This window comes from Lissotriton helveticus, chromosome 7, assembly GCF_964261635.1.
Source record: "Lissotriton helveticus chromosome 7, aLisHel1.1, whole genome shotgun sequence".
Classification (NCBI taxonomy): Eukaryota; Metazoa; Chordata; class Amphibia; order Caudata; family Salamandridae; genus Lissotriton; species Lissotriton helveticus.
This window is the reverse complement of record NC_136068.1, coordinates 1,303,962,268-1,303,988,835: the sequence shown is the minus strand read 5'-3', so window position 1 is coordinate 1,303,988,835 and position 26,568 is coordinate 1,303,962,268. Positions and strand designations below refer to the sequence as shown.

Below are 26,568 nucleotides of genomic sequence, written 5' to 3'. Positions count from 1 at the left end.
CTTAGGGTTGCAAACTCAGTGAATGGGGTTTGGATATAGGAAGTATCGAGGATTTGGAAGGTCTTCCTGTCAAAGCTTACGACAGCCTCAGCAACAATAGTAGCAAAATCCTCTTTATAAGTCCTTCAGAGGAAGAAGCAGTGGCTGCCAACGTGGGTTGACCCGCAATCTCTCCTCCTTCTCTTCTACCCCCCTGGTTCCCTTGGTAACGCAGGAAAGCAGCCCTAGATCCCCCATCCTGGAACATGTGGGTCCTGTAGGGAGTCGTCTGTCTCACTTTCTACAGGGTTGGAAATCGGTCACGTCAGACCTTTGGATTTTAAACCTTGTAGAGAATGGGTACGCCCTTCCCTTTCGGAGAGTAACCTCCTCCTTACCCTCCTTGCCAAGGTTTCTGTTCGGAAGATCATTTGCTTCTTCTCCAGAAGCAGGTCCTTGCCTTATTACAAAAATGTGCCATAGAGGTGGTTCTGGAGCAGGAAAGGGGTTAAGGATGCTGCTCTCGGTATTTCTTGATTCCCAAAAAGGATGGCAGGTTACATCCGATCCTGGATTTCAGGGTCTTGAATTTTTACCTCAAGCAGGAGAAATTCAAGATGCTGACCTTTGCTCAGGTACTTCTGGCGCTGCAGCAAGAGGACTGGATGGTGGTGATCGATTTGCATGAAGCGTATTTTCACATCCCCATCCTGAGTCGCACAGGAAGTATCTCCGTTTTACGGTAGGGTTGCAGCACTACCAGTTTGCGTTCCTACCGTTTGGTGTTACTATTGCACCTCGAGACTTCACAAAGGTGATGGCAGTGGTGGCAGCTCATCTCAGGAGGTCGGGAATCCCGGTTTTCCCTTACCTGGACGACTGGCTGCTCAAGGCGGAGTCGCCAGAGATGGTGCTTCATCATATGCGAGTGACAGCTCAGCTGTAGATTAACTTGGGTTTTTCAATAAATCTGCCCAAATCTCACTGGTGCCTTCTCAGTGCAACCTGTTCATAGGGGCAGTACTGGATACTACTGTGTGTCGAACTTTTCCACCTCCTCAGAGAATTCTAGACATTCAGGAGATGATTCCTTTGTTTTACGATGAAGCTCTTGTTCCAGTCCTGAAGGTCCTATGCCTGCTCGGTCTGTTTGCTTCCTGCATTCTGTTGGTCAGTCATGCACTCTGGCATATGAGGGCACTCCAGTGGTGCCTCCACAGGCAGTGGTTTTAACACAACAGAGATCTCAGGGAGTCAGTTAGAATCCCCAGAGACGCTGCAGTGGAGCTGTCTTGATGGAGTGTGCGGGGCAATCTGTCTCAAGGAAAGCCCTTTCAGCTTCCTCCGCTGGTGGCCACAGTGATCACGGATGCCTCCAGTCTAGGGTGGGGTGCTCATCAGGGGGATCTGGAGGTCAAGGTCTTTGGTCCCCAGAGGAAAGGTTGCTTCACATAAATCTTCTGGAATTGCGGGCAGTACATTTGGCACTAAAGGCTCTCCTTCCTTCCCTTCGCGGTCAGTCAGTTCAGGTCCTGACAGACAACACTACCGCGATGTGGTACATCAACAAACAGAGAGGTGTGGGGTCATTTCGTCTCTGTCGAGAGGCTCTGCGACTCCTGTCCTGGTCTCCGGGCCATCAGATTTGTGTGTTTGCAAATCATCTAACCAGAGTGCTGAATGTTCGTTCAGACAGTCTCAGTCGGCATTACTCGGCCGATCATGGGTGGCGGCTTCATCCGGAGGTGGTCAATCACATCTTTGAGATGTGGGGGTCTCCTCAGATGGACCTGATTGCCACTCACAAGAACGCGCACTGCCCGTTCTTCTGCAGTCTCCAGTTTCCAATGCAGGGGGCGCTGGGAGATGCGTTTCAATTGGATTGGAGTTCACAGCTCCTCTATGCATTTCCTCCCATACCCATGAGTCCTCTGGTTCGGAGGAAGATTCGCCAAGACCGGGCTCAAGTTATATTGATCTCTCCGGATTGGCCAAGAAGGGTGTGGTACGCAGATCATCTTCACCTCTCATCACACCCTCCGCTCCATTTCCCTCTCAGGGCAGACTTCCTCTCGCAGTCGCAGGGGCAGGTTCTACACCCCCACCTCCAGAGCCTACACCATCATGCCTGGAGTTTGAACAGGGCAACCTGAGTTCCTTTTCTCTCCCGCCGGATGTGGTGGATGTTATTTTATCATCCAGGCAACACTCCACTAAGTCTATTTACTCCTCCAGATGGTTGTTAAATGGTGTGGAGAGAGATCCATTGATCCTTTAAAGGCCCACTTGTCAGACATTCTTCAGTTTTCGCTGTATTTGGCCCAGCAGGGTTGTGATGTGGCTACTGTTAGGGGATATTTGTCAGCTTTATCGGCGTTTCGTTGTTTGCCGGATCAGTCGTCTTTATTTAAATCTCCCATTGTTATTAAGGGCCTTACCAATAGGTTTCCGCCTACTCCTTTTGGTATGCCTCAATGGGATTTAAATCTTGTTTTAACTTTCTTGATGGGTTCCCTGTTTGAACCCTTAAATAGTTGTCCTTTGAGACTTCTGACTTTTAAAACGGGCTTTCTTGTGGCTATTACCTCCGCAAGGGGGGTGAATGAGCTTCTTCAGGTTCTCAGTTCAAACCCCCCTGTTTTTGACCATACATGTTGAAAGGATGGTCCTCAGGACCGGGGCTGCTTTTCTGCCTAAGGTGGTTACTCCCTTACATCTAGGAGACTCCATTACTCTTCCCGTATTTTATCCTCTACCTCACCCATCCAAGGAGGAAGAGAGACTTCACCGCCTAGATCCAAAAAGAGCGTTAAGCTTTTATTTGGATAGGACTCAAGACTTGCGATTGGACGATCAGTTCTTTGTGGGCTACGTTGGACGCATGAAGCACACTCTTTCCAGGTGGATCATCTTTTGCATCAAGATCTGCTACACCCTTGCTGGTAAGGAACCGCTTGAAGGTATTAGAGCTCATTCTACCAGAGCCAAGTCATCCACTTCTGCTTTGGCCAGAGGTGTTCCTGTAGTGGACATTTGTAAGGCTGCGACTTGGGCCTCCCTCCACACTTTCGCAAAGCATTATTGCCTGGATTCCGAGATGAGGAGGGAGGGCCATTTTGCGTGCTCTGTCCTGCACGACATTTTGGTATAGAAGGGTGTGGGACTGCTGTGGGATTCTATTCAAAAGGTGAGGAATACAAAGGCAGATGTATCCATCAGAAGAACAAGTTGCTTACCTTCGGTGGCCTTGTTTAACATGTTTGTTTTGCATTGTCTCTTCTATCTTTGTGTATTTATAGGAAATGCTTTTATTCTTTGGCTATACTCTTAATTTTACACTATGTGTATTGGTATGAATTTTGTGTACTGTGTATACTTTAAATCTGTGGTCTGTCCACCTGTTTGCCTCGGAGGCACAGAAAAAATGGGTGGAACTGATGTCATCATGCCGACGAGGCTCTCTTATGGCTCCAGTGATGTCATGAGGAGTCGTGAGCAGAGCCGTAGTATTGTGACGACCTCGTCTGCGTGGAGAGCTAGGAAAAATTTTCCGCGGAATTCTGGCGCTGGGGATATTCAATAGGTGAGGAATCCACAGGCAGACACTGTATCCACCAGAAAAAGAGTTACCGATTGAAACATTATCAGTATTGGAATTGCCAAGGATTAACCCTGTTGGATTTGTTTACATTTCTTTTTGAATAAACTCAAAACTACATGAAGAAGGATTTATTTTGGAATTTGGAAGGGACTTTTTTTGGAATTTGGAACAGTCGTCAACACCTATACTGGATTAGCAGAAAGAGATTTTTGTAATGTAATTATTACATTTTGAGAAAATTGTAAAATAGAACGAATTATAGAATACTGTTGTATTAGGCTGTGTCTAAAAAATGTTTTACTTTTGTGCTTAAGGATCAAAATGTCTATACAAGTGTTTTGCAATATACTGATTTGGAGTGTGCTCAGGGAGGAATTGTATTGTAATACTTCTTTTATCAGCGCTTCTATAATTAAATACCTACCTGTTCTTTTTTCTTTACACATTATTTCCATTGTCAAGTTGTTCTTTATACCAGATCACATTTCCTTACAGTCATAAAGCTTTCCACATATCACCTCTTTTGAAGGAATACTCTTTGGATAACTTTGACCTTCAAATCTTGCACCTGCTTACTGCCCTTCTTTTCCTGGGCACAATTCTAGAGCTATCGTGTACATATTAGGTGTTTGCTTCTTAAGCTGTTCTTATTCTCACTCTCTGTAGTTCAAGAAAGCCACATATCACATTGATCATAATGTCCCTTGTATTCTGGATGATTGAGATAGTTGACTCATTGTCCAGCTTAATTTCTCAGCAGCATTTGCCAGAGTCCTCCCCTGTGCGCTGTTCTATATTTTATCCATCACGCTTAGCAGTTTTGATCCTTCTTCACTGGGTAAAATTAGTTAATGTAATATTGAATCCAACCATTCCTCCCCGTTTCTTAGCCTAGGAATGTGCCCCAGGTTTAAAGTCGAGCTTCAACCTTGTTTAATGTCTTTATGGAGCTTCTGCTAGATCTGCTGGATTGAAGTGATATCTCCATGTACATTTATGCAGATGATACCTGTGTATCTTTTAGAGACAACGTGCCCTCTGGTGACTTTCAAGGTAGAGTTGAGAGTTGGATAGTTTCTTTCTCCCTGAACCTGAAACCATTCACAATTGATTTTGTATTGTTTTCTTAAACCAACACATTTTCATCAAAAACACCATAGAGGCATTCATTACTAAGTATGAAAAATACAGATGGCTGTCTCTGCCTTCACCTGAATGCAGTTTTCCAACGTTTTCTATTCACAAACATTCCCAAGAGTGTGCCTGTAAAGCTACACCAGGCTTTCGGAAAAGTCATGTTATTTCCCCTGTAGGTTCCTATTACTGCTGTGTGGAGTTCTCCAATTCAGACATGTCCTCATAGGAGGAATATGATCCCCTGTGTAAATGCATTATTGATTTGAAATGTTTTCTTTGTATGTGCAGAAAATACTTTTCCTCGTGGAGAAAGCCATTCACTAACACCCAGCAAATCTGAGTGTGATCCATTCCCTTTCGCATAGAAAATTACTTATTCCAGCCCTATGCTGGAGGACACTTTCCAGGAATAAAAGGAAATAGACCGGAATTTGGGAATGCCCACAAAAACATGAGTTTATGGGTATGCCCAATCCTGGAGCACCCTATTGCTCACCCTTGGTTCAAATTTATGGATGCCAAGATCTCCACATTTATGGCAGAGAGCTTCGCACACGTAGCTGGGTTTATGCCTGCCAGGAATCCCTTTGTTAATTCCTGGCAGGCATAAAAAACATACATTTGGATGTAAACATATGTTTTACTACGGACTTCACCTTTGTGAATAGGGGTTCTGCGCTGGCTGTGAGCGTTATTTTACCACTACCCTCTCAGTATCTGTAATTAAAAATGCAATGTATTTCATTTTACTTGCCTCAGAGGTTTTCATTTCCACGGCATACTGACAAAACTGACACCCCAAACTAAATTTGTTGAAACAGGCTGGAAATGATAATTCCCACACTGGCATGCGCCTGCTCAGCGTGTTGTTCTTGCTTATGTGCATGGTGGCAACGCGCTACTGCTGCTGGTGCTTCTGAGAGCCAACCCTCAACTCCACCGCAATTGATCATAGGCGCTAGGAAGATTGATCAGAGAGCTCTTTTATTTCATAGAAATGTAGCGAACTTGACAATGTGTAAGTTACAAAACAACGGCTGTTTCTTTTTTTTAAAAACCTTTATTTAAAGTTTTCCGTCAAAGACAGTCAGTACATCATAGATACACAGTTATACATGTCAGTCATACCATTACAATTTGCTTCATCGTTTTCCATGAGTACATTACAATGTAGGACATTTTCAATAAACAAATACAACATTACAGCTCTGGAGTGGGTTCCGGATCAGTTTGCGAGCTCACCGAAGCTTGAGCCAACAGGTAAGTTTTGAAAGGCTGCCAAATATCAAGGGGGTGGGACATGAGAGGTTGTAGCTGAGCATACAACTTGCATTTTGTCTTGTAGTAAGTCATGCTGTACACACCCAAGTCTTCAGAGTCGGGGAGCATTTATTCTCCCAATACATTCGACTTCCCTCTTAGCCGGAAGCAGTGCCATTGCGCAAAAATGGCTGCAGGACTTGGGGAGATCTCCAACGTAACCCAGTAGGGCCATGAGGGGAGATGGAAGGAGGGGTTGATCCAGCATTGACGAGAGCGCCTCAAATACACTTCCACCAAAAATAAGCAACTTTGGTGCAAGTCCATGCCATGTGTGCAAAATCAGCCATGGGGGTCCTACATCGGGGACTTGTGCGGGGTCTGGAGGGGTCCACACGGTGGACCATGCGTGGCGTAACATATGCCCCCCGCAGGTATTTGAAATGTAACAATGTATGCCTGTAGTAAAAAGAGATTTTGCGGGTATGTTCACAGCAAAAGCACCAGTGCACGTCTATGAGGGGTTTTCTCAGGTTGCACTCCCACTCCTGCCTTAGTTTCAAATCCCTAAGCAGGAGGAGTGCTATAGTGGCTTTGTACATTTTTGACATTAAGTGATCTCCGCTGACGTCCTTGATTAGGAGTGTCAATGGAAGGAAGTCAGGTGGTTCTAGCGGGTATGTCGGGACTGTGGACCTCAGTGCGTTCTGTAGCCAGCACAATAGAAACAGGTCCAGAAAGGTGGCCTTAGTGAAACGGGTGTTCTCACAGCGAGAGAAGACATGATTGTTCAGGAATAGACCCCCAAATCTTTCCAAGTCAAATTTAGCTAGGGTGTGGTGTACTACAGCTACGTTAGTGATGGGAATCCATAGGTTCCCCGCCAAGGGGAGAGATGGGGAATGTACCAATGGCGCCCTGGTTGCAAAGGTCAGTTGTTTCCTTGCCCAACTGGTTGTCGATAGTGTTTGCAAATCTTGTGGATCTCGGGGCAACCCCACCTGTAACAATGCCGAAAGGGGGGTGGAGAGAGCGAGGTCCGCTTCAGGCCTAAGATAGGGGATCTGAGCGTCTGCGTGGAACCAGTTGCGTGAGAAGCTACGTTGCGCAATCAAATAGTAAATGCGCAGATTTGGGACCCCAAATCCACCGCGCTCAAAAGGCAGAGTCAGGGCATCCCAGCTAATCCTGGGTTGACCTCCCCCCTACACCAGCCGCAACAGTTGCAAGCAAACAGTCGCAAAGAAGCTCCCGTCCAAAGGTATAGGGATATTCTGAAAAAGGTATAATAATTGCGGGAGAACAACCATTTTATTTAACGCCATTCTGCCGGCCATCGACAAAGGGAGTTTCAACCAGGGTTCAATGTTTTCAGATAGTTTTACCATGGCTGAACCATAGTTGAGTTGAAGGATTTGTGATTGGTCCCTGTGAATGTGGATACCCAGATACTTGACTGAGTCGTCGCACCACTTAAGTGGGGACTCCGTGTGAGAAGTTAGCCTGGCATATGATGTCCACTAGTTCTAGTGGGCACCTTGCACCAGTCTAATTGACCCTTATTGATGGTGGTTATAAAGTCAACCTTATAGAAAGCTATCCTAGTGGTAGCATGAACCAGCAGTCTTCAGGCTAAGACTACAGAAGGCGAGTTAAGCAAGTTGTTTTACCATATATAATCCCTTGAATACCAAATGAAAGGACACCACACAAGGTATATATCAAATGTATATGTATTTAATCTAAACACAACCCCTCTGCACTCTTTATGAGGTCAGAGGTGAAAATACAATACAAGTCACACAGTTAATATACAATAAGTTGCACAGTATACGTTATGCCCTAGGGGCCTCACAAACCATATACTAAGAAAGTGGTATAAGTATATCACGTCAGAGTTAGAAAGCAGGCCTGGGGCCTGTGGAATCGCTGGGGCTACACTAAACAACCAAAGGATAGGAAGTAGGAGGCCCACGGGAGACACATGCAGTGTCTAAACACAGACACGGGTTACCATTGACTTTATATGGGAAACGAAGAAGTTACAAATATGCAATTTAAGGACACTTCCGGATGGACTAGGAAGGAACCCTTTTAAACTAGGACACATCGAGAGTCAAGACCCACGGGAGCACTGGAGTACTCGTGTTACCTCACCCAGGGAAGCCGGGTGCATAGGTGTCTTTTCCCTGTCGGGTTTCGTTGTCGTTTTCTATGGAGAGCTGCAAAGAAGTGCTGCAGGCGACCAGTGGAAAAGTGTCCGGGTAGATCCAAGGGTGGATCGGTGATGTGAAGAACCTGAAAGCAGAGGGGACAGAGTCTGGGTCACTAGCCAGTGAACAGCAAGGTACCAGGAAGGAACCAGGCGATGTCGGGTGCTTGAAGGTGAAGAAGGTGAGTTTGTCTCTCCAGCCACGAGGTCCAGGAGGCATCGACGATGACCAGGCGCTTGATTTGAGCTGTCCCATGATGGATCTAGATGACTGCGGTGTCGGTATCCGTATTGGACCCAACAAGCCTTGGCAACCGCAACCCACACACGATGTCGAGATTGGCTCTGTTGCAAACCAGCAAGATCTGTGGCGCTTCTCCTTTTCAGGGAAGCTGGAGCAAGCCTGGAGCAACCAGGAAAGCAAAGTAAATTCAAGATGGCGTCTTCAGGGGGCTCACCAGCCAACGGGCAAGGAACTGGGAAGACACGTCAAGCTCAAATGCAAAGGCGGGGCCCACGGGACACTCGCAGAGTGTGGGGGCCTGGGCTTCAGTGCAAATGGTGCTCGGGGCTGGGGCTTCTCGTACCCCAATGCACAACTTACTGAGTCTTCAGTAAAGGAGTGCAGGTAGCAAAATGCAGGATGTCCAAGATGTCTGGTCCCACGTCTCTCGTGTCCGCCACGGATCTCAGCTTTGCTGTGGATGTGGATCGGGGTCAGAGAAGTCTGGAAGTCCAGTTCTTGAGTCGCAGAGTCTTCGGGTTCCAAAGGGAGCCTTGAAACTGCAGACCGGCGAAGTTGCTGTTGGTGCCTGTTTGCACAGGGTGGTCACTCCTTGACCACAAGGGAGATGTCTTCCATCTTCCAGTCAGAATGGAATGTCGACGGTCCAAGGTATGTCTTTCAAAGATTCATCCAGGATAATCTAAAGTCCTGGGGACACAGCTCCTATACTTATACTAAGAAAGGGGGCTGGATTACCTGACTAGGTCCCTTCTATGGGTGGACCTGAGAAGGGGGTGGTTACACCCCTTTCCATTTGTCCATTTTTGCGCCAGAGCTGGGGCTGGAGTGCCCCTGCAACTGGTTTGAACCGGGCTATGCATGGAGCACCTTGTGTGCCCCAGGCAGTGTCGAGATGCATTCACTGAATGCAGCCCTCCCTGCCCAAATACACAAAACCCCTGTCTGGAGAGGTGCTGGCTCCTCCCTGGACAGGAAACCTATTGTCCAGGCCACCCTTGCTGGAGTTTCCCCCAGCAACAGGAGGTCAGACTCGTGTCTGTGGCAGCAGCATCCATTTTGTGTTACTGAGGCTCTGTTTAACTTTAACCGGGTAAAGCAGTAACTTACATGTCTTTTCCATCTAGAAGGGTGGAATACTACCCCCGCCGCCAGAATTGGTGGGGGGGGGTAGTATTCCAAAGTGTTTGACACCTTACACGACATGTTTTGATAAAGCCAAACCAAAGTTAGCATTAACCGCGAGGATTATAATGCACTTAAGAGCATATGGTATGACTATATCATAGAACAGCTATAAGGAGATGGTTCCGAAAGCTGCACAGGGGCTAAGCTCATGCCAGAGCACCCTTGCACATAAAATCAAGCACTCTGCCTCCAGGATTGTCGAGGCCTACCATAGGAGTGGCTTATAGGTGTATATGTGTCAATATATAAAGGTAGATATAGGTATACTATATCTAAGTAAGTGGTGATTACACCACCTTACCCAGGCTGTGTGAACAGACCTGTGGTGTCAGTTTGGAAGGCAAACCAGGTGTGGCACAATACATGCTGCAGCCCCTGGTAGGCCTAGGGTGCACCTATGCCCTGGGTACCTATGGTACATTATACAGGGGATCACTAGGGTAACCCAGTAACCAATCTGGTATGCACCTAAAGTGCATGGTATCAATTTAGAGAGAGAACAGCTGGGCTGTGGGTCTGATTAGCAGGCCCACAGCCACACTAAAGTCGAAAAACCAGAGAATCACAGCAAAAAGTGGGGGTGACCATAGGAAGCAGACCCTACTCTCCTACACTCCGAAGTACAATTACATTGGGCCTCCGTTAAAGGAAAAATCTTGGATTTGTCCCAATTAATTTGCAAGCCTGACAGGGCACCTTAGCAAGTAAATTCACAAAGGATTGGCTCTAAGTTGTCGTCTGGGTTCCTCATGTAGAGGATAACGTCATCGGCATAAGGTGTTAGCAATAGAGTGCCAGTATTACATTTAATGCCCCTGTGGGAGTGTTTATATAAGAGATGATGGACAAGCGGGTCCATCACAATTATAAAGAAGAGTGGAGAGAGGAGGCAGCCCTGTCTGGTCCCCCTTGATAATTTGAAAGAGGGAGAGAGTGCTCCATTTAGGAAGAGAAGAATTGACTCTGTGGAGGGTAGCGAACAAAGTGTGCAGGTTCAGTGTGGTAGACCTGCGTGGGATAAAACCCACCTGCGTAAGCGATATCATCTTATCAATGATCAGGGAGAGTCTATTACCTAGCATTTTCGCTAAAATTTTATAATCAAAAGTGAGAGGTGCCTGTAGGATTCAAACTGCTGCGGATATTTGCCGGCTTTGGGAAGGAGCGTGACAACCGCTTCTTGCAGCGTGGGGTGTAGTTCATCCATCTCGATAGCTTCCTGAAATAAATCAATGCGGTGCGGGGCTAAAGTGTTTTTAACAACCTTATAGAAACAGCCGGGGAACCCATCCAGGCCGGGTGCTTTTGAGCCGTGCATGTCTTTAATTGCTTGAGACTCTTTGTTGACCGTGAAGGGCTCAGCTAGGAAGTCTCTGTGCACCTGTTCCAGCCAGACCAAGGCCTCCTCGTCCAGATAGGCGTTGCTGGCCACCGGGTCAGGATTGACCCTGGTTCTGTAGAGGTCCTGGTAATAAGAAAGTACCCTGTTGGTGCTGCCCGCAAAGTCAATACTCAGCTCACCTTTTAAGCCGCACAGGTTGGTGATATACGAAGGTCCCCGATTAGGGTGAATCAGTCTGCCCAGTGTGCGTCCAAGACGTTTGCCATCCCCTTACCATCTGGCATATTTCCCTAGAAAGTGACCCTCCCTTTCTGCCGTCTCCTGAAATTCCGTCAACAATATCGCTCTAAGTCGAAGGTCGGGGTTGGAACGAGGAGCCTCATGAGATGCGTCCAGGGTGCTAACTTGGCCACGATCCCCACTAGTGTGCCGCGGAGATCCTTCACTATACCAGCATTTTAGAAATGCATATCCTCCTGATGTAGGCTTTGGACTCCACAGTGTTTAAGTTAAGTTCAAAGTATTCCTCCACACCTGCATACAGCTCTACTTCAAAATCTGAGTCTCGGAGGGCCATCTCAGGTAACCGCCACTGCCCCATCTGTCCCCGGCCCCCAAGCACCACAGGAGCATGATCTGAGAATGTGTGATGGGAGGTGGGTGACTCAACTCAACCAAATAGCAACGCTGGGAGTAAGTAGCCAGTAGTCCAGGCGGGTCCAAGTGTTCTAAGGGGCAGAGTAGTGTGTGTATGTGAGTGCATCTGAGTGCATATGACGCCACGCATCTGTTAGCTTAACAGCATCAATCAGTGTGGAGAGTGTTCTTCTAGCCCTGGATTTTGTATCAGATGAGGTGGCAGTGCTGTCTAGTCTGGGGTTTAGGAGAATATTAAGATTACCCCCAATGCAGATGTGATCAGCTCCTATTGCGTCAATGCGGGAGTGGAGCTCAATAAAAAATGATGGGCTGTCTATATTGGGTGCATAGACGTTAACCAGGAGTATCCTATGGTCAAGGAGCCAGCCCTTCACCAATATGTACCTGCCTGCCAGGTCTGAATGCACTGCAACCGTTCTAAATGGATGACGCTTATGCACAATGTATTGAGACCCCCCCTTGAGTAGGTGCTGTAACCCACAAAGTACCTGTTGGAACCCCAATTGGCGGAAAAGTTTGGAGATGTGTGAGGGAGAAGGTGCGTCTCCTGTAGAAAGGCTATATCCGCCTGATGGCGTTGCAAGTAATGAACCACCTGCTTACGTTTGCGCTTATCATTGAGCCCCCGAAAGTTCCAGGACATCAGGGTGATTTTCTCATTATGGCTAGTGTTACGTGGTATTAATGATATTCTCAAACAATTCTGTGTAGTTGATCACAAGACATAGTGTTAGGCTTGGTACATAGAAAGTGAGAGGAAAGAAAAGGCATTAACCTAAAGTAACCCCACCCCCCCACCCATCTCCATACCCTTTACGTAGGGGAAAAATTCCCAGTGAGATACATGAGAAAACGTTGCAACAGTCAAAGCAGATAAACCATAAAGAGGTGCCAAAGCACAAGGAAGAGGCAATTCTACAACTAATCCCCGGGCCTGAAAAGAGTCTCATGGAAGCAGATTGTGAGGGCCATAATCCAAGCGGACCCTTAAGAGTCAGTGAGAGGAGCAAGTCAAAAATAAGTTAAATACTTATCACTACGTTGACCTGCGGTGGGGATTTCAATTTGCGGAGAACAGTTCAGACCTGGCACCAGAGTCTGGCAAACGAGGCGATCAATCCGGGTAGGCGATCTATGCAACTGGGCAGTGTTCGAACAATGTCTGAGAAACTCCTGCACCTTGGCCGGGGCGTCAAAGACCCTAGATCTGCCATCAACATCCACCTTCAAATATGCAGGGTAGAGCATCCCGTACTTCAGACCAGCCTTACAAAGAGCAACTTTGGCTCAGAACTTTCGACAGGCTTCCTGTACCATTGCTGTGAAGTCAGGATAGAGCAGCCCAGCGCTCATTGATTCTGGAATACCTATTATTCATATGGTATTGCGCCTTCCCCTGGCTTCCAAGTCTTTGTTCTTCATGGCGATGGTCTTAAGCACTTTTTCCATCCTTTCCAGGTGTTTGGTTGCCTGGCCGATCCCTCTTCCAAATCCGAAATTCTGCCCTCAGCTGTGTCCAGCTGTGTGTCGTGCTTGTCTATTCTGGACCCCATCGTGTCCAGTCTCCTGTCTAAGGCATCAAGTCATGTATCCAGTGCTTTGAATCTGGCCCGGAGTTCTGCCATCAGTGCTTCATCACCCAGTCCAGGGACCTAGGGAGGGCATGCAGAGTCACCCCCTCAGCCATATTGCCACTGGTGGGGTCAGTTCCACCTGCTTTCTTCTCGAATGGCAGTTTCCTCTGTTTCGAGGTCTACTTTGCCCATGTCCGTGGAAGGCAAGGGGTGGGACACAAAGGTGCGCCGGGTTGGGCACGAATGAGGGTGGTGGTTGGACAGCTGATGGCAAACAGAGGGGCGGATTAGTCGGCCTGGTCTTCAGCACAGTGATGGCTACCACTAGAGTCTGAGTGGTGCTTGCGGAATAGGCGATATGTTTGCTGCCTGTTCTGTATTGGCTATGCAACTCTGATTTGCTGCTTCTTGAACTCCTTTGATCTAATTGTCAAAAACACACAAAAAGGTCAACTCTTTTTTTATTATTATTTTTTGTCTTTGTTTATGGAACTGCCTTTTGCTTACCTGCAGTCAGCTACTTCAATTTAATTTCAAGCAATCATTTATTTTTTTGTTATATCCTTTGAGCATTTGCCATATTATAGTGTGAAGGAGGATTTGGCTATTTATGTATTCTGCATGGGAATAACACTTAACGATACAGACATCTAGCCACAGATTCCTTAAATTGGAATTTTCCAGGCATCAGACTGGATCTGGAAGATGTTTCTTCAAGCAATACCCTGGGGCGTCAGTAGGTGGCGTTGGTGGGCCCAGCGCGAGGTCAGCAACACGGCGTCGTCCCTGTCAGAAGTGACGTCCGCGTTACCTATATAGACGTCAGATCCACGCGTTGAAGTAAGTTCTTTTCTTTCCCCGCCAGTCAAGCGCTTATCTGTGAAGAGAGCTGCCCAGTGTCACTTTTTGACAAGATTATTTTAACTTTTTGTCGACCCTTTTTTGATGTGTAGGAATTAATGTCTAGGAAGACTTCGGGTTTAACCCATGTGGCGCCTGTCACAGGGCCATGTCTGTGACGGACCCGCATTTGCTTTGCCTGTGGTGTGTGGAGTACAACCAAGACTGAAAGTCGTGTTCCAACTGCCGGATCATGTCTTCGAAGGCTTTGAGGGAGTTGGCCCAAAAGCTGCTTGTATTCTGGCAGGCAACACTGCGTCATTTGGCTCCTCGGCCATACCAACCCTCCTTATTTAAGTCACCCATTGTACATAGATTCCTTAAACTCCTTGTACATATATTTCCACCTTGCCCCATCATTATGCCTCAGTTGGATCTCAATGTGGTTCTCACCTTCCTCATATGTGCTGCTTTTAAACCCCTGCACAATATCCCCCTTCGGCTGCGCACAATGAAAACAGCCTTTTTAGTTGCAATCACACCTGTCAGGAGGGTGAGCGAGTTGCAGGCTCTATTACCCCCCTTCTTGACTTCTTGACTCACACTAGAGCCTCTTTCCTCCCGAAAGTGGTAACATCTTTCCATGAGGGATGTCGGTCTCCTTGACTACTTTCTATGCTCCTCCACATCCCTCTAAGGAAGGAGAGAGTCTCCACCATCAGGACCCAAAAGAGCGTTGTCGTTCTATCATGACCGCACTAAAGACTTCCAGCCAACTCTTCGTGGGGCATGTTGGTGTGAAGAAAGGTCGGGCGGTTAGAAACAGACCATCTCTCGAAGGGGCATTCACTGCATCAAAATCTGCTTCACTTTGGCAAAGAAGCAGTCTCCTGAAGGCTTACGAGCTCATTCCATAAAATAGAATCTGCGACTAATGAGTCAGCACGTTGAGTCCCAGTCCTGGACATCTGCCAGGTAGGGACGTGGGCATCCCTGTATATGTTCACCAAACAGTACTGCCTGGACATTCAGGTCCGCAAGCAAAGGCACTGCGCCCATTCAGTCCGGCAGTACATTTTAGTTTAGAAGTTATCCGCAGCCTACCACCGGGGATGGTAATGCTTGGGTATCTATTCAAAGGTAAGGAGTCTGCGGCTAGATGTCTCAATCATATGGACAAGTTACTTACCTTGGGTAACACCTTATATGGTAGAGACAGTATCTAGCCACAGATCCCTCCACACACTGCGGCCAAGTTTCTAGGGTCATGGTTGTTCTCCTTCAAGGCCCTAATTTTTTCAAGCACACCAATATCTGTACTCTTCATGGCTCAGCGTTTCTGGCATGGAAAGTTGTGAAAAATAATTGATGTCAGCACGCCGAGGTTGTGCCTACATAGGTAACGCAGACTTCACTTCTGGCATGGACGCAACAGTTGATGTCGCACAGAGCCGACTGACGCCACCTACCGCTGTGCAGGGGCATTGCTTAAAGAAACATCTTCTAGATCCAGTCTAACGCCTGGGAAATTCAAAGGTAAATACTTTGCGGCTAGATACTGTCTCTACCAGATAAGGCATTAGCAAAGGTAGGTAACTTGTCCTTTAGGTGGCTTTGCAAGTCTGTTTTTGCTGTTTTTTTTACACTTTCACAAATGGTCACTGAAGGTCTAGGTTGGAGCAAATGAACTGGGTTGTAAAGGTTGTAGCCTTGCTAATGCTCATTATGAAACTTGCATATATCATTCTATTTTGTAAATATCCCTATTGTAATACAATGTAGTTATGTACATGCAATAATAGATGTTTGATATGAAAAATTAAATGACTACCCCTTAAAGCTTGCAGAATATTTTGAACTGAAAGGACGTGCAACTGTACCCATCATCTAATCTCATGCCATCAACGTATTGTTCTCCTTTTGCTTGATCTGCAGGGTTCCCCAACATCGGTAGTCTCTGGCCAAGGGATACAAACAGGCTCTGGAGCAGCTTCAGGAACCCAAGGTCATGCTCCTGGAACCCAAGCTCATGCTCCAGGAACCGCAGGTACTGCTCCAGGAACTGCAGGTGCTGCTCCAGGAACCGCAGGTACTGCTCCAGGAACTGCGGGTACTGCCCCAGGAACTGCAGGTACTGCTCCAGGCACTGCTCCAGGAACAGCAGGTACTGCTCCAGGAACTGCAGGTACTGCTACAGGAACCGCAGGTACTGCTCCCGGAACCGCAGGTGCTGCTCAAGGAACTGCAGGTACTGCTCCCGGAACCGCAAGTACTGCTCAAGGAACTGCAGGTACTGCTCCTGGAACCCTTGCTCCAGGAAACGCAGGTACTGCTCCAGGAGCCCCTGGTTCTGCTCCCGGAGCCCCGGGGGCTGCTCCAGGAACTCAGCAGGCAACAGGGGCAGATCCAGCTCATCGCTCCGAACATACCTCTGCCTCAGATCATGGCAGCCCCAGAGGGACAGAGCAAGGCCACAGCCCTGCAGAAGGATCTCGATCTGACGCAAGCCTCTCCAGGGCCAACAGTATCTCTGAGCGCTACAACGACACTGTTGAGGCTCTCCGTAACCTTGGTGGTCTGAGCGACCAGACGGCCTTACTGAAGCAGCTGATTGATGCTCTTGACCAAAAGAAGGCTGACCGCTCAGAGCTGAAGCACATGAAGCAAATCACTGACATGGGTAAGTGAATCCAGGCCTCTCCTTCAGGCCCACTCCCGCCTTAGCTGTTTTTATGAGACTGGTCTATCTGATGAGAAATGGGCAGTGTCATTGCGTTTCATATCTGTACTCAAACACTAGTAAGATGGCGATCACATCTTGTTTTCTATTGATGCAGCGAAAGACAGACTGTCTAAGCTCCCGGATGACCTGGATAAACGACTTGCAACTTTCGAGAAAAACCTGGAAGAGACGCACGAAGACAGGCAAAAGGTAACAAGATTAGGGTGTCTCTATGTGGGCAGCTCTCGTGAATACAAAACCTCCTTCACTGAAATGTCTATGCAACCCATCTTGTTTACAAGGTGTGGGTTCAGGGGTTCCATCAGCATCTGACTGAGGATTTTATTCAGCAAGTAGCTCTGTGCAGAGAAACACAAATTAAACCAGTGGGGGATGGGTATATTTCATATAAGCTATGCAACTAGTTAGGAGTTGTCTGAACACAGCTCAGGGGAGCCCACATGTACATCTAACTGGTTTACTAGTCCAATTTTAAGGTGCTTACAAAAAAGGATAAGAAGAGGAATCAAGGAAGCCTTTTCAAATGTGAAGGTAGTAAGTTCCACAGAAAAGGGGCCAGAGTGAAAAACATCCCCAAGCCTAGTTTCCTTAAAGCAAAGAATCAGGACATTTTGCAGAAGTTTAGGGGATTTGGTATGCTGAACCCTCTGTACAGTGCTAGGAATTTAAAAGAAACTTTGGTTTGAATAAGTAACCAGTGAAGGCTTTTAAACATTGGTGTGTCATGGCTACATCTAGGGGTATTGGTTAGTATCCTTGCAGTATTTTTCTTTAACAATTTGCAGTTTTTTAGGAGAGAGTGATCACCAGGCCCAATTAGGTGACATTGCAGTAGTGAAATCTTAACCAAGAAAAGGCCAATATTGACGGCAGATGACAGTCTGTTCCGGGGTTTATTCAGTATGAAGATGCAAGCTGACAGTAATACAAAGGCCTAGTTATCTTGCTGAACAGTAGAATGAATTTTTACATTCTTCACTACTTTAGGAGGAGCAGGATAAGTGATCATGGGTCCAGAGATCCACACTTCCACCCACAGCCAAGATCTCTGTTTTGTCAGAATTGAGCTTGGTGAATGATCCATTGCATTTCAAAATCATATATTAGTTCAAACTCCTCAGAGACTACATGATCATTCCAATAGACCAAAGGCACCATCACTGGTATTCCAAAAAAACACTCACATTGCAGATATGCGTAGGACAGCAATGCTGGCCACCTCTTGTGCTCTTTGCAAGCATTTCATTCTGGATGGGTCTTCTAGGAAACATGGTTTTCATCCATGAAGTTGTGGCAGCTTGTTTGATCTGGCAGGAAGTTATGGGCAGTTTGTTGGCTTGAAAATGCTTGGGTATATGCTCTCTCCCCTTACTCCCTCAAAGCATTCATAAGTGAAATCAGATATCCAGCTAATTGGGAAGGTTGGAGAGCAGGAACGATGAGTATGGAAAAATAATCTTCCTGGTGATTATGGTACTCTTAGTTCTTGCCCTCCTTCTTTTACAACACCAACCCGGCTATTCTCCACTATCAGACAGCCTGCGGCAGCTTTGTATGTTGGAAAGAAACATGTTGGATCTGGATGCTGTGGATGGAGAAACATGAGCAAGGCTCAGACATGCTGTTGGATGCTTGTGTATGATGCTGCCAGCACTTTTAATGGGCAGAGTATTGTCAGGGGTGATCCAATCGTTTCTGTGATGCATACATTTCACAAAAGGGAATGAGGCAGTGGAATGACCAGTCCCAGAATCACAAGGAAGATATGTTTTTCTTTTTCTTTCGTTTTTCACAAGTAAAAGCACATCCCTTGGGAGGAGATTAACCAAAACTGCAGTAGCCTTTATTGTACACATATGTACTCTTTCTCCTGTACTACATGCTCCAGAATGACTGAATATTGAATCTGAAAGAGACACGTTAGTGATAGATTCCTTACCTTAGAAATATCCCCAGGCGTCAGACTGGATCCGGAAAGTTTTGCTTAGCATTACCCCTGTGCGTCAGTAGGTGGGGTCCTGTGGTTCTGCGTCTGTCGCTGGTGTATGCACCGAGATGACATCACAGAGACTACTTAGGCGCCACCCATGCGCGCTGGTGTCCGTTCTTTCTTTTTCTGCGCCAGTAAGCGCAGATCTGGTTAGAGCACATATCCCAGTCATGTTTTTACTATCTTTTTGAGACTTTTGTCACATGTTGGTTTTCTCTGGTGCTAGTAGGGATGCCTGGTTTTAAGTCTTGCGGGGTCTGCCGTCGCAATATGTCTGTGGCGGACCCCCATGGCGTCTGTCTCTACTGCTTGGAGCGCCACCATGACTCCCGGTCCTGTCTGGACTGTAAGGCTATCGCCCCGAAGGCCTTTAGGTAACATCGCGCAGGAAGTTGCTTGAAGTTTGGCACTCATCCCCGCACCGTTCGAAATCTAGGGGTCGTTCCCATGACCACTCGCTGAGCCGTCACCACCACTCCTCTTCACCCTCGGATTCGGGTAAGAGACGGCACAAAAAGAAGTCGAAGAAGCGTTTTCACTCTCCAATGTCCCCCCGTCGGTCCTCGGATGCGGACGAGGGGGACAGGGGCTCCACCCCTGCGGCTCCTTTGGAGCCTGGGAGTCCCGCGGCCTACCCGCCTTACCCGGGTCCGTCAGCGGCTCCTGCACAAATGCAAGAATTCCTTGCTGCTCTGGACCGCATGTATAGGCCTCGGGCTCCCGCCGGTGTGCCTTTGGGCCCCGCGGTCCCCTGACTGGATCCTGCTGGTCCGTCGGCTCCCCTGGCGGATCCAGCCCCAGCGCTGCCAGCGGCCCCGGCGCTGCAGGATCCTGCGCCCCTGGCTCTGGCATCGGCGCCAAGAGGTTCCATGCTGCCGGCTCGAGCCCTGGTGCCGCCGCCGTGGATACCGCTGACCACTCATCCTACACCCAAATATCTGGTCATTCAACTTCTAGGTCTCGGAGTCCCTATCCCATGGCTCCACCAGATAAGGACTCTAAAAGATCGGAGCAGTTTGGCAAGTGGTTGTTCTCTTCGGCCAGCTTAGGACTGCAGTCTGTGAACACTGCATGTCTCCTGGGCCGCTATTCCCATGCGGTGTGGGATTCCGTGGCTGAGGTGTTGCCTCAGTGCCCGGAGGAGGTCCAACTGGGCTGTCTCAGGCTGTGGCTGAGGGTAAGGATGCGGCTCGATTCGCCATTCGTTGTGGCTTGGACACCGCAGACTCCCACGGTAGGGCAATTTCCACGACCGTGGCACTTCGGCGCCACGCCTAGTTAAGGTCCACTGGGTTCTCCCTGGATGTCCAGAGCTCGCTCATAGACATGCCATTTGATGGCACTCTCCTGTTTGGTGATAAGGCCGACATAGCACTGGAGCGTTTTAAAGACTCTTGGGCTATGGCCAAGACCTTGGGCCTTTCCACCACGCGCCTGGCCACTTCTATGTTTCATTCCTTTTGTGGCAATGACAGAGGCACCCCTGCCTGTTCATTCGGTCAAAAGCCTGCGCAGAACCAGACTCAGCGTGCCCATGGGCGTGGAGGCCGCCGAGGGCGCTCCGGGGGCCGGCGTGATGTTCAGTCCACCTCCGCCCGCGACGTCTACCTCGAAGCCTTCTTAGTCTGAGCTTCATGTCGCAACCCACGGCAGTGGATGGCAGGATTCATCTTCACCTCCCCCATTGGCGTTCTGTCACGTCCGACAAGTGGGTGCTGCAGCTCGTCCATAGGGGCTACTCCCTACCCTTTGAGTCTAACTCCCGGCAATGCCACCTCGGTTCCACCGCATGTCGGGGGATCACTTTGCGCTTCTCCAGCAGGAATTTATGGCCAACGGACCATCGAGCGTGTTCCTGGGCCAGAAGTAGGACATGGTTGTTATTCCCACTACTTTCTGGTTCCCAAGAAGGACAAAGGGGGTTTGCGCCCCATTTTGGACCTCAGGGATGTCAATCGCTTCCTCCGGAAGTAAAAGTTCAAGATGTTGACTCTGGCTCAGGTCTTGGTTGCCCTCGAAACTGGAGAATGGATGGTAGCGTTGGACTTGCAGGATGCATATTTTCACATCCCCGTCCTGCCGGCCCACCGGCGTTTCCTGCGATTCACGGTAGGCCAGGAGCATTTTCAGTTTGCCGTGCTCCCCTTCGGCCTTGTTCACGAAAGTGATGGCGGTGGTTGCTGCTCATCTGCGCAGGTTAGGGGTGTCAGTCTTCCCCTACCTCGACGACTGGTTGTTGAAGGCGGGCTCGCCCCAGGCAGTCGTCTCCCACCTTCAGACTACAGCCGATCTCCTGCATTTGCTGGGGTTCTCCATCAATGTGCCGAAGTCACACCTGAGTCCCTCTCAGAACCTCCCCTTCATTGGAGCTGTTCTGGATTCGACACGGTTCCGGGTTTATCCTCCCGAGCAGCGAGTCCGGGATATTCAGGCTATGATTCCGATCCTTCAGCCTCTATCCCGGGTTTCAGTCAGGATGACCCACTGGCTCCTGGGCCTGATGGCATTCTGCTAGTGCAACATGCCAGATGGCATATGTCGGCTCTGCAGTGGGACCTGAAGTTCCAGTGGGCGCAGCATCAGGACAACCTGTCCGATCATGTCCAGATCTCAGAGGGCACTGCACGACACTTGCAGTGGTGGCTCCCGAATCGCGATTGGGTCAATGGCAGATCCCTCTCCCTTCCCCAACCGGAGCACATAGTGGTGACTGATGCGTCCCTCTTGGGATGCGGAGGCCACTTGGGAGAGGCGGAGATCAGAGGCCTCTGGTCTCCTGCAGAGTCCCAGCTCCATATCAACCTTTTGGAGCTTTGGGCGATCCGACTTGCACTGAAGGGATTCCTTCCCTCTGTCCTAGGAAGTGTGGTGCAGGTGTTCACGGACAACACCACCGCCATGTGGTATTGCAACAAACAGGGTGGGGTGGGGTTGTGGACCCTATGTCAGGAGGCTCTGCGCCTCTGGACATGGCTGAAACATCAAGGCATTACCTTGGTGGTACAACACCTGGCAGGCTCTCTGAACGCCAGGGCGGACGAACTCAGCCGCCGGTGCTTGATGGATCACGAATTATTTACAACAAGGGGTGGTGATGGACAGAGTCTCTGAATTAAGCAGAGTACTCTCACCCAGTCAAGAGATCAGGGCTAAATCCAACACCGTTTTTTAGCTCATTGCACCATCCCAGTTTCAGAACCTGGCTGTATGCAAATTAGTCTGTCCCTGGCCCAGTGCATCATGGGAACAGGGCAGACCAGACTACAAAAGCCAATTCTTACACTGGGAAGGAAACAAGCTTCCGGGGACCGGTTTCTGGCATTTCAGTCGTCTTCGGCCCGGCTTGCTTGAATCCTGATGGTGCAATGAGCAAGGGACTCACATCTGAGTATACCCTTCCACGCTTAGGGTGGACAAATTATTTACAACAAGGGGTGGTGATGGACAGAGTCTCACGAATGGCGTCTGAACTCGGACGTGGCGCAAGGTCTCTTTCTGCAGTGGGGAGAGCCTTGGTTAGATCTATTCACCACAGAAGAGAACGCGCAATGTCATCAGTTCTGCACGTTGGAATTTCCAAGGCGGCACTCGCTCGGCGATGCTTTTCGTTGCCAGTGGAGTTGCGGTCCATTGTACGCCTTTCCGCCTATACCACTTTGGCCCAGAGTGCTGAAGAAGATTTCGACATGACCGGATCCAAGTTATCCTTGTGGCTCCAGATCGGGCACGAAGATACTGGTATCCCGAGCTACTCAGCATGGCGATCGATCCCCCGATCCGACTGCCTCTTCATGAGGATCTTCTGTTGCAGCAGCAGGGGACGGTCCTCCAGCCGAACCTGTCCAGCCTCCACCTACATGCATGGAGATTGAGCAGCGACAGTTGACGGCATTCGACCTCCCCCCCCCAAAGTATGTGATGTCATTCTGACAGCCAGGCGTCCATCCACTAAAACGGTGTACGCCTGCAGGTGGAACAAGTATGTGGCATGGTGCACAGATAAGTCTGTGGGTCCGCTTTCTGCCCCTCTTTCCGAAGTTTTCCTGTTCCTTCTTTTCTTGACCCAGCAGGGCTCTGCTCTGGGCACTATCAATGGTTATCTTTCTGCCATCTCAGCTTTTCTGCAGCTCCCTGATCAGCCTTCTCTTTTTAAGTCCCTGGTTGTTAACCGTTTCCTGGAAGGCATCACACACACATTTACTCCTGTGCCGTTCATAATGCCTCAATGGGACAGTAACCTCATCTTGACATATCTGATGTGCGCTCCCTTTGAGCCTCTTCATAATTGTCCTTTGCGTCTTCTTACTCTAAAGACGGCTTTCCTGGTAGCTATCACTTCTGCCAGAAGGGTAAGTGAGCTCCAGGCCCTTTCTTCTAAACCTCCTTTCCTTTCTGTTCATCCGGACAAGGTGTTTCTCAGGACCTGTCCTTCCTTCTTGCCAAAGGTCGTTACGCCCTTCCACATCGGGCAGACCATCACTTTGCCCACCTTCTTACGCCTCCGCATCTTTCGAAAGAGGAAAAGAGGCTCCACCGTCTGGACCCGAAACGTGCGCTCTTATTCTATCTGAAGCGCATCAGTAGTTCCGGGTGGAAGACCAGTTCTTTGTTGGCTATGTGGGTGCCAAAAAACATTGGGCCATGCTCAAACGGACCATCTCTCGGTGGGTCGTTCTCTGCATCAAAGCCTGCTACTCGTTGGCTAAGAAGGAGCCTCCTGTGGGGCTGCGTGCCCATTCCACCAGGGCCACGGCAGCCACTACTGCCTTGGTACGCGGCGTTCCCTTGCAGGATATTTGTCAGGCAGCTACATGGGCCTCGCTGCACACGTTTACAAAGCATTACTGCCTTGACAGTCAAGTCCAGAGAGACAGCTTCTTTGGCCGTTCTGTTCTCCGTGACTTTCTGGTGTAATTCTGTTCGCAGACCCACCACCGGGTTTGGTATTGCTGGGGTATCTATTCTAAGGTGAGGAATCTATCACCAACGCGTCTCTTTCAGATGCACAAGTTACTACTTGTGTAACGATATATCTTTGAGACATTAGTTAGTGATAGATTCCTTACTGCCCCTCCCATCCTCCTCGTTCTCCAAACTGATTACTAGAGTTAAGTTCATCCCTTTCAGGGCCCTAGTTTCAATGCACCAGCGGTCATTATCTTGCACGGCTCTGCGTTCCTGGCCCAGAATGTCGTGTACAGAACTGACGCCAGCGAGCATGGGTGGCTTCTAAGTAGTCTCCGTGACGTCATTTCAGCGCATACGAGGCCAGCGACGGACGCGGAGCCGCAGGACGCCACCTACTGACGCGCAGGGGTACTGGTAAGCAAAACATTCCAGATCCAGTCTGACGCCTGTGGATATTCTAAGGAAAGATTCTATCACTAACTATTGTCTCACACAGATATATCATTACACAAGTAGTAACTTGTGCTTTACATACATTCATAAGTTGTTGTGTAAAGCAACACATGTGTGGGACTGTTGAATGTTTTTGACAGGCTATCATGTACCTTGATAGTTCTTCATTCTTGACTCTTTGGCCAATATCATGAAGTCTCCACCAGGGGGCCTCTTATAGCTATTTCTAGTGAAGCCTCTGTGTCCAGTCAATGTGCAGCAGCAGAAACCCAGGCATGTAGATTACTAGACATAACAGGCTTTGGAAGTGGAAGTAATAGACCAGTATGTTTTCTGCTATCACAGTAGAGTAACTACTTAATCACAGCAAGATGTGCTATCTGAGTCCTTTGGATAGTGTCTGATGTATCTCTCTGCCTGAGACATGCCGGTTGACAAAGGGCAGGGAGGGAGGATATGTATACTAGATTAAGGAATGCCACCTTTCTTAAAAACCTAGAAGACGGTCTTACTAGTTTAGCAAAGAGAGACGTTTCTGAGCCCGTGGTCACATTGTGAGCCATGATCCAGCCCTGTAGTGAGTGCATCTTGAGTGTCTGAAGTTATGGTCTTCCTCGGAAGTCCATGCACCAACATCTAGCAGTTGTAATGTTACTCTTCTAGTATTAGTACCCTGGGATAGCTTACTCTAATTATATAATCAACATTATTGTGGATTCCTTGGGCTTCTTCCAAGTATTCCCACATTCCTTGTTGCTTAGTACTTTAGTTTTTGACGCACAACTAGAAGCTTCCACATAAATGAGAGAGGTGCTTCCAATGATGCTCATAATTTTCTCCGATACTTGATGCTGTCTTGAGGCCAGGCAGAGAGGTTAGGCATGGCTGCGAGCTGTGAAATGTCTGTGCTGGGGTGAGGTTCTCTTTCTGTGCCAAAGCCTTTAGAAGCTCCTGGCACATCCCTTACCCCACCACTGCTTCTTTGTACTGCTGTACAAAGCCTGTTGCCTGCACTAAGTATTCCCACGAAATGAGATGGCTAGGCACCTGAATTAGTGTTTGGCGGATGGGTTACCCTGTCACAAATGTCATCAATATCCCGTCTGCATTATTACAAGTGTGGAAAATTCTACAGCACTTGCAGTAAGGCAGAAAGGATATCCATCATGTTTGTGACAGACTAACCCGTCTGGCATACTCTAAATCATGCCCTAGATTCTCTGAAGTGCTTGGAGAGGACCATTATAGCTTGCTAATTATTATGTTGCCTGAAGGGTGACTTTGACCCCAAATACTATAGACATTAGCTCTTTTATTGGTAAGCAGTTGGTAAAAGGCCATTTCCTTATGACCTACGTTTTTTGAAGGCCACTGCCTCTAGCAACAACTCAGACATACTTTCATTTCTTATTGAGGCCCTTCTGTGATTGTAATCCATGTGATGAACACATTAAATCTGGATTTCCTTCTTCTAATCAAGAGGAAAGTTCAGAATTGTGAGCGAATAATGGATTCCTACTCTTCAAATGTCTAGTCAGAGGCTGCAAATGTAGGTTAATACTGTAAGAATATGGCTATTTGTACCAATACTTCGAAATACACCATGCTGTGGTTTGTAAGCGTCCTAATATCTCAGGGAGTCAGCAGTCTAGGGCTGGCAGACGCTTACAGTTGATGGAGTCTACAGAGCAAGTCAGAGCTTCTCCGACATTTAGCATTTCCTGCATGAGCATCAGCGGGAATACCTCATGCTCTTTTGGGAGTAAATAGAACCCTTGTAGTAGAAATTTAAATTTTCAGGATTTGTACAAACATCTCCTTTGGAATATTGATTGATAGATTTCTGGCTGTGATCTGAAGGCCACTAGCAAAAATGATCCCTTTTAAGGGTGTTGGATTATCACAGTCATCCAAGATTATGCCATGGTTTTCACTTTCAATGATCAGCTATCCTTTCTCCCTGTCTGGTGCCTTACTAACCTCAAATTAACTTCTGTTTCTGGTAAAGGCTTCTAACTGCAGTTTCCTTATCTTAGAATATTCCCCAGGCATGAGACTGGTTCTGGGAAATCTTGAGCAGTACCTTTGTGCACCTGTTGGTGGCGTTGGCAGCTATGCGTTTAACGTTGTCCATGTCGAAAGTGTCATGCGTGATACCTATAAATATGCCATTCCGGTGCACTGATATCAGTTCCTTTCTTTCCACGGCAACAGTGCGGATTCGAAGAGCTACCTATTTCATTTTTTGACCAACTTTTTCTATCAAAGCATTCTTTGTCTTCCCCCTCTCGACTTTGTGCTTCTCCGCCCCGCTCCGGGACTCCTCCTGCTGAGCTTAAGGCCGGGTCCGCTCCGTGCATCTATGAATTCCCTGCACCCCGAGCGACCCCTGACCAACCTAAGGAGTTCTATGTTGTCATGCACGCAATCTTTCGGC

General features: G+C 48.2%; 1 protein-coding gene across 3 annotated transcripts in view; it reads left to right on the top strand.

Moving 5' to 3' along the window:
- QRICH2 (glutamine rich 2) overlaps positions 1-26,568 on the top strand; it is a 418,913-nt gene that overhangs the window by 209,494 nt on the left and 182,851 nt on the right. For all 3 annotated transcript variants that reach the window (XM_078654585.1, XM_078654584.1, XM_078654583.1), the window contains exons 5-6: positions 15,973-16,717; positions 16,875-16,969. In XM_078654585.1, coding sequence (XP_078510711.1) covers positions 15,973-16,717; positions 16,875-16,969 — 840 coding nt within the window. The remainder of the gene's footprint in view (positions 1-15,972; positions 16,718-16,874; positions 16,970-26,568) is intronic.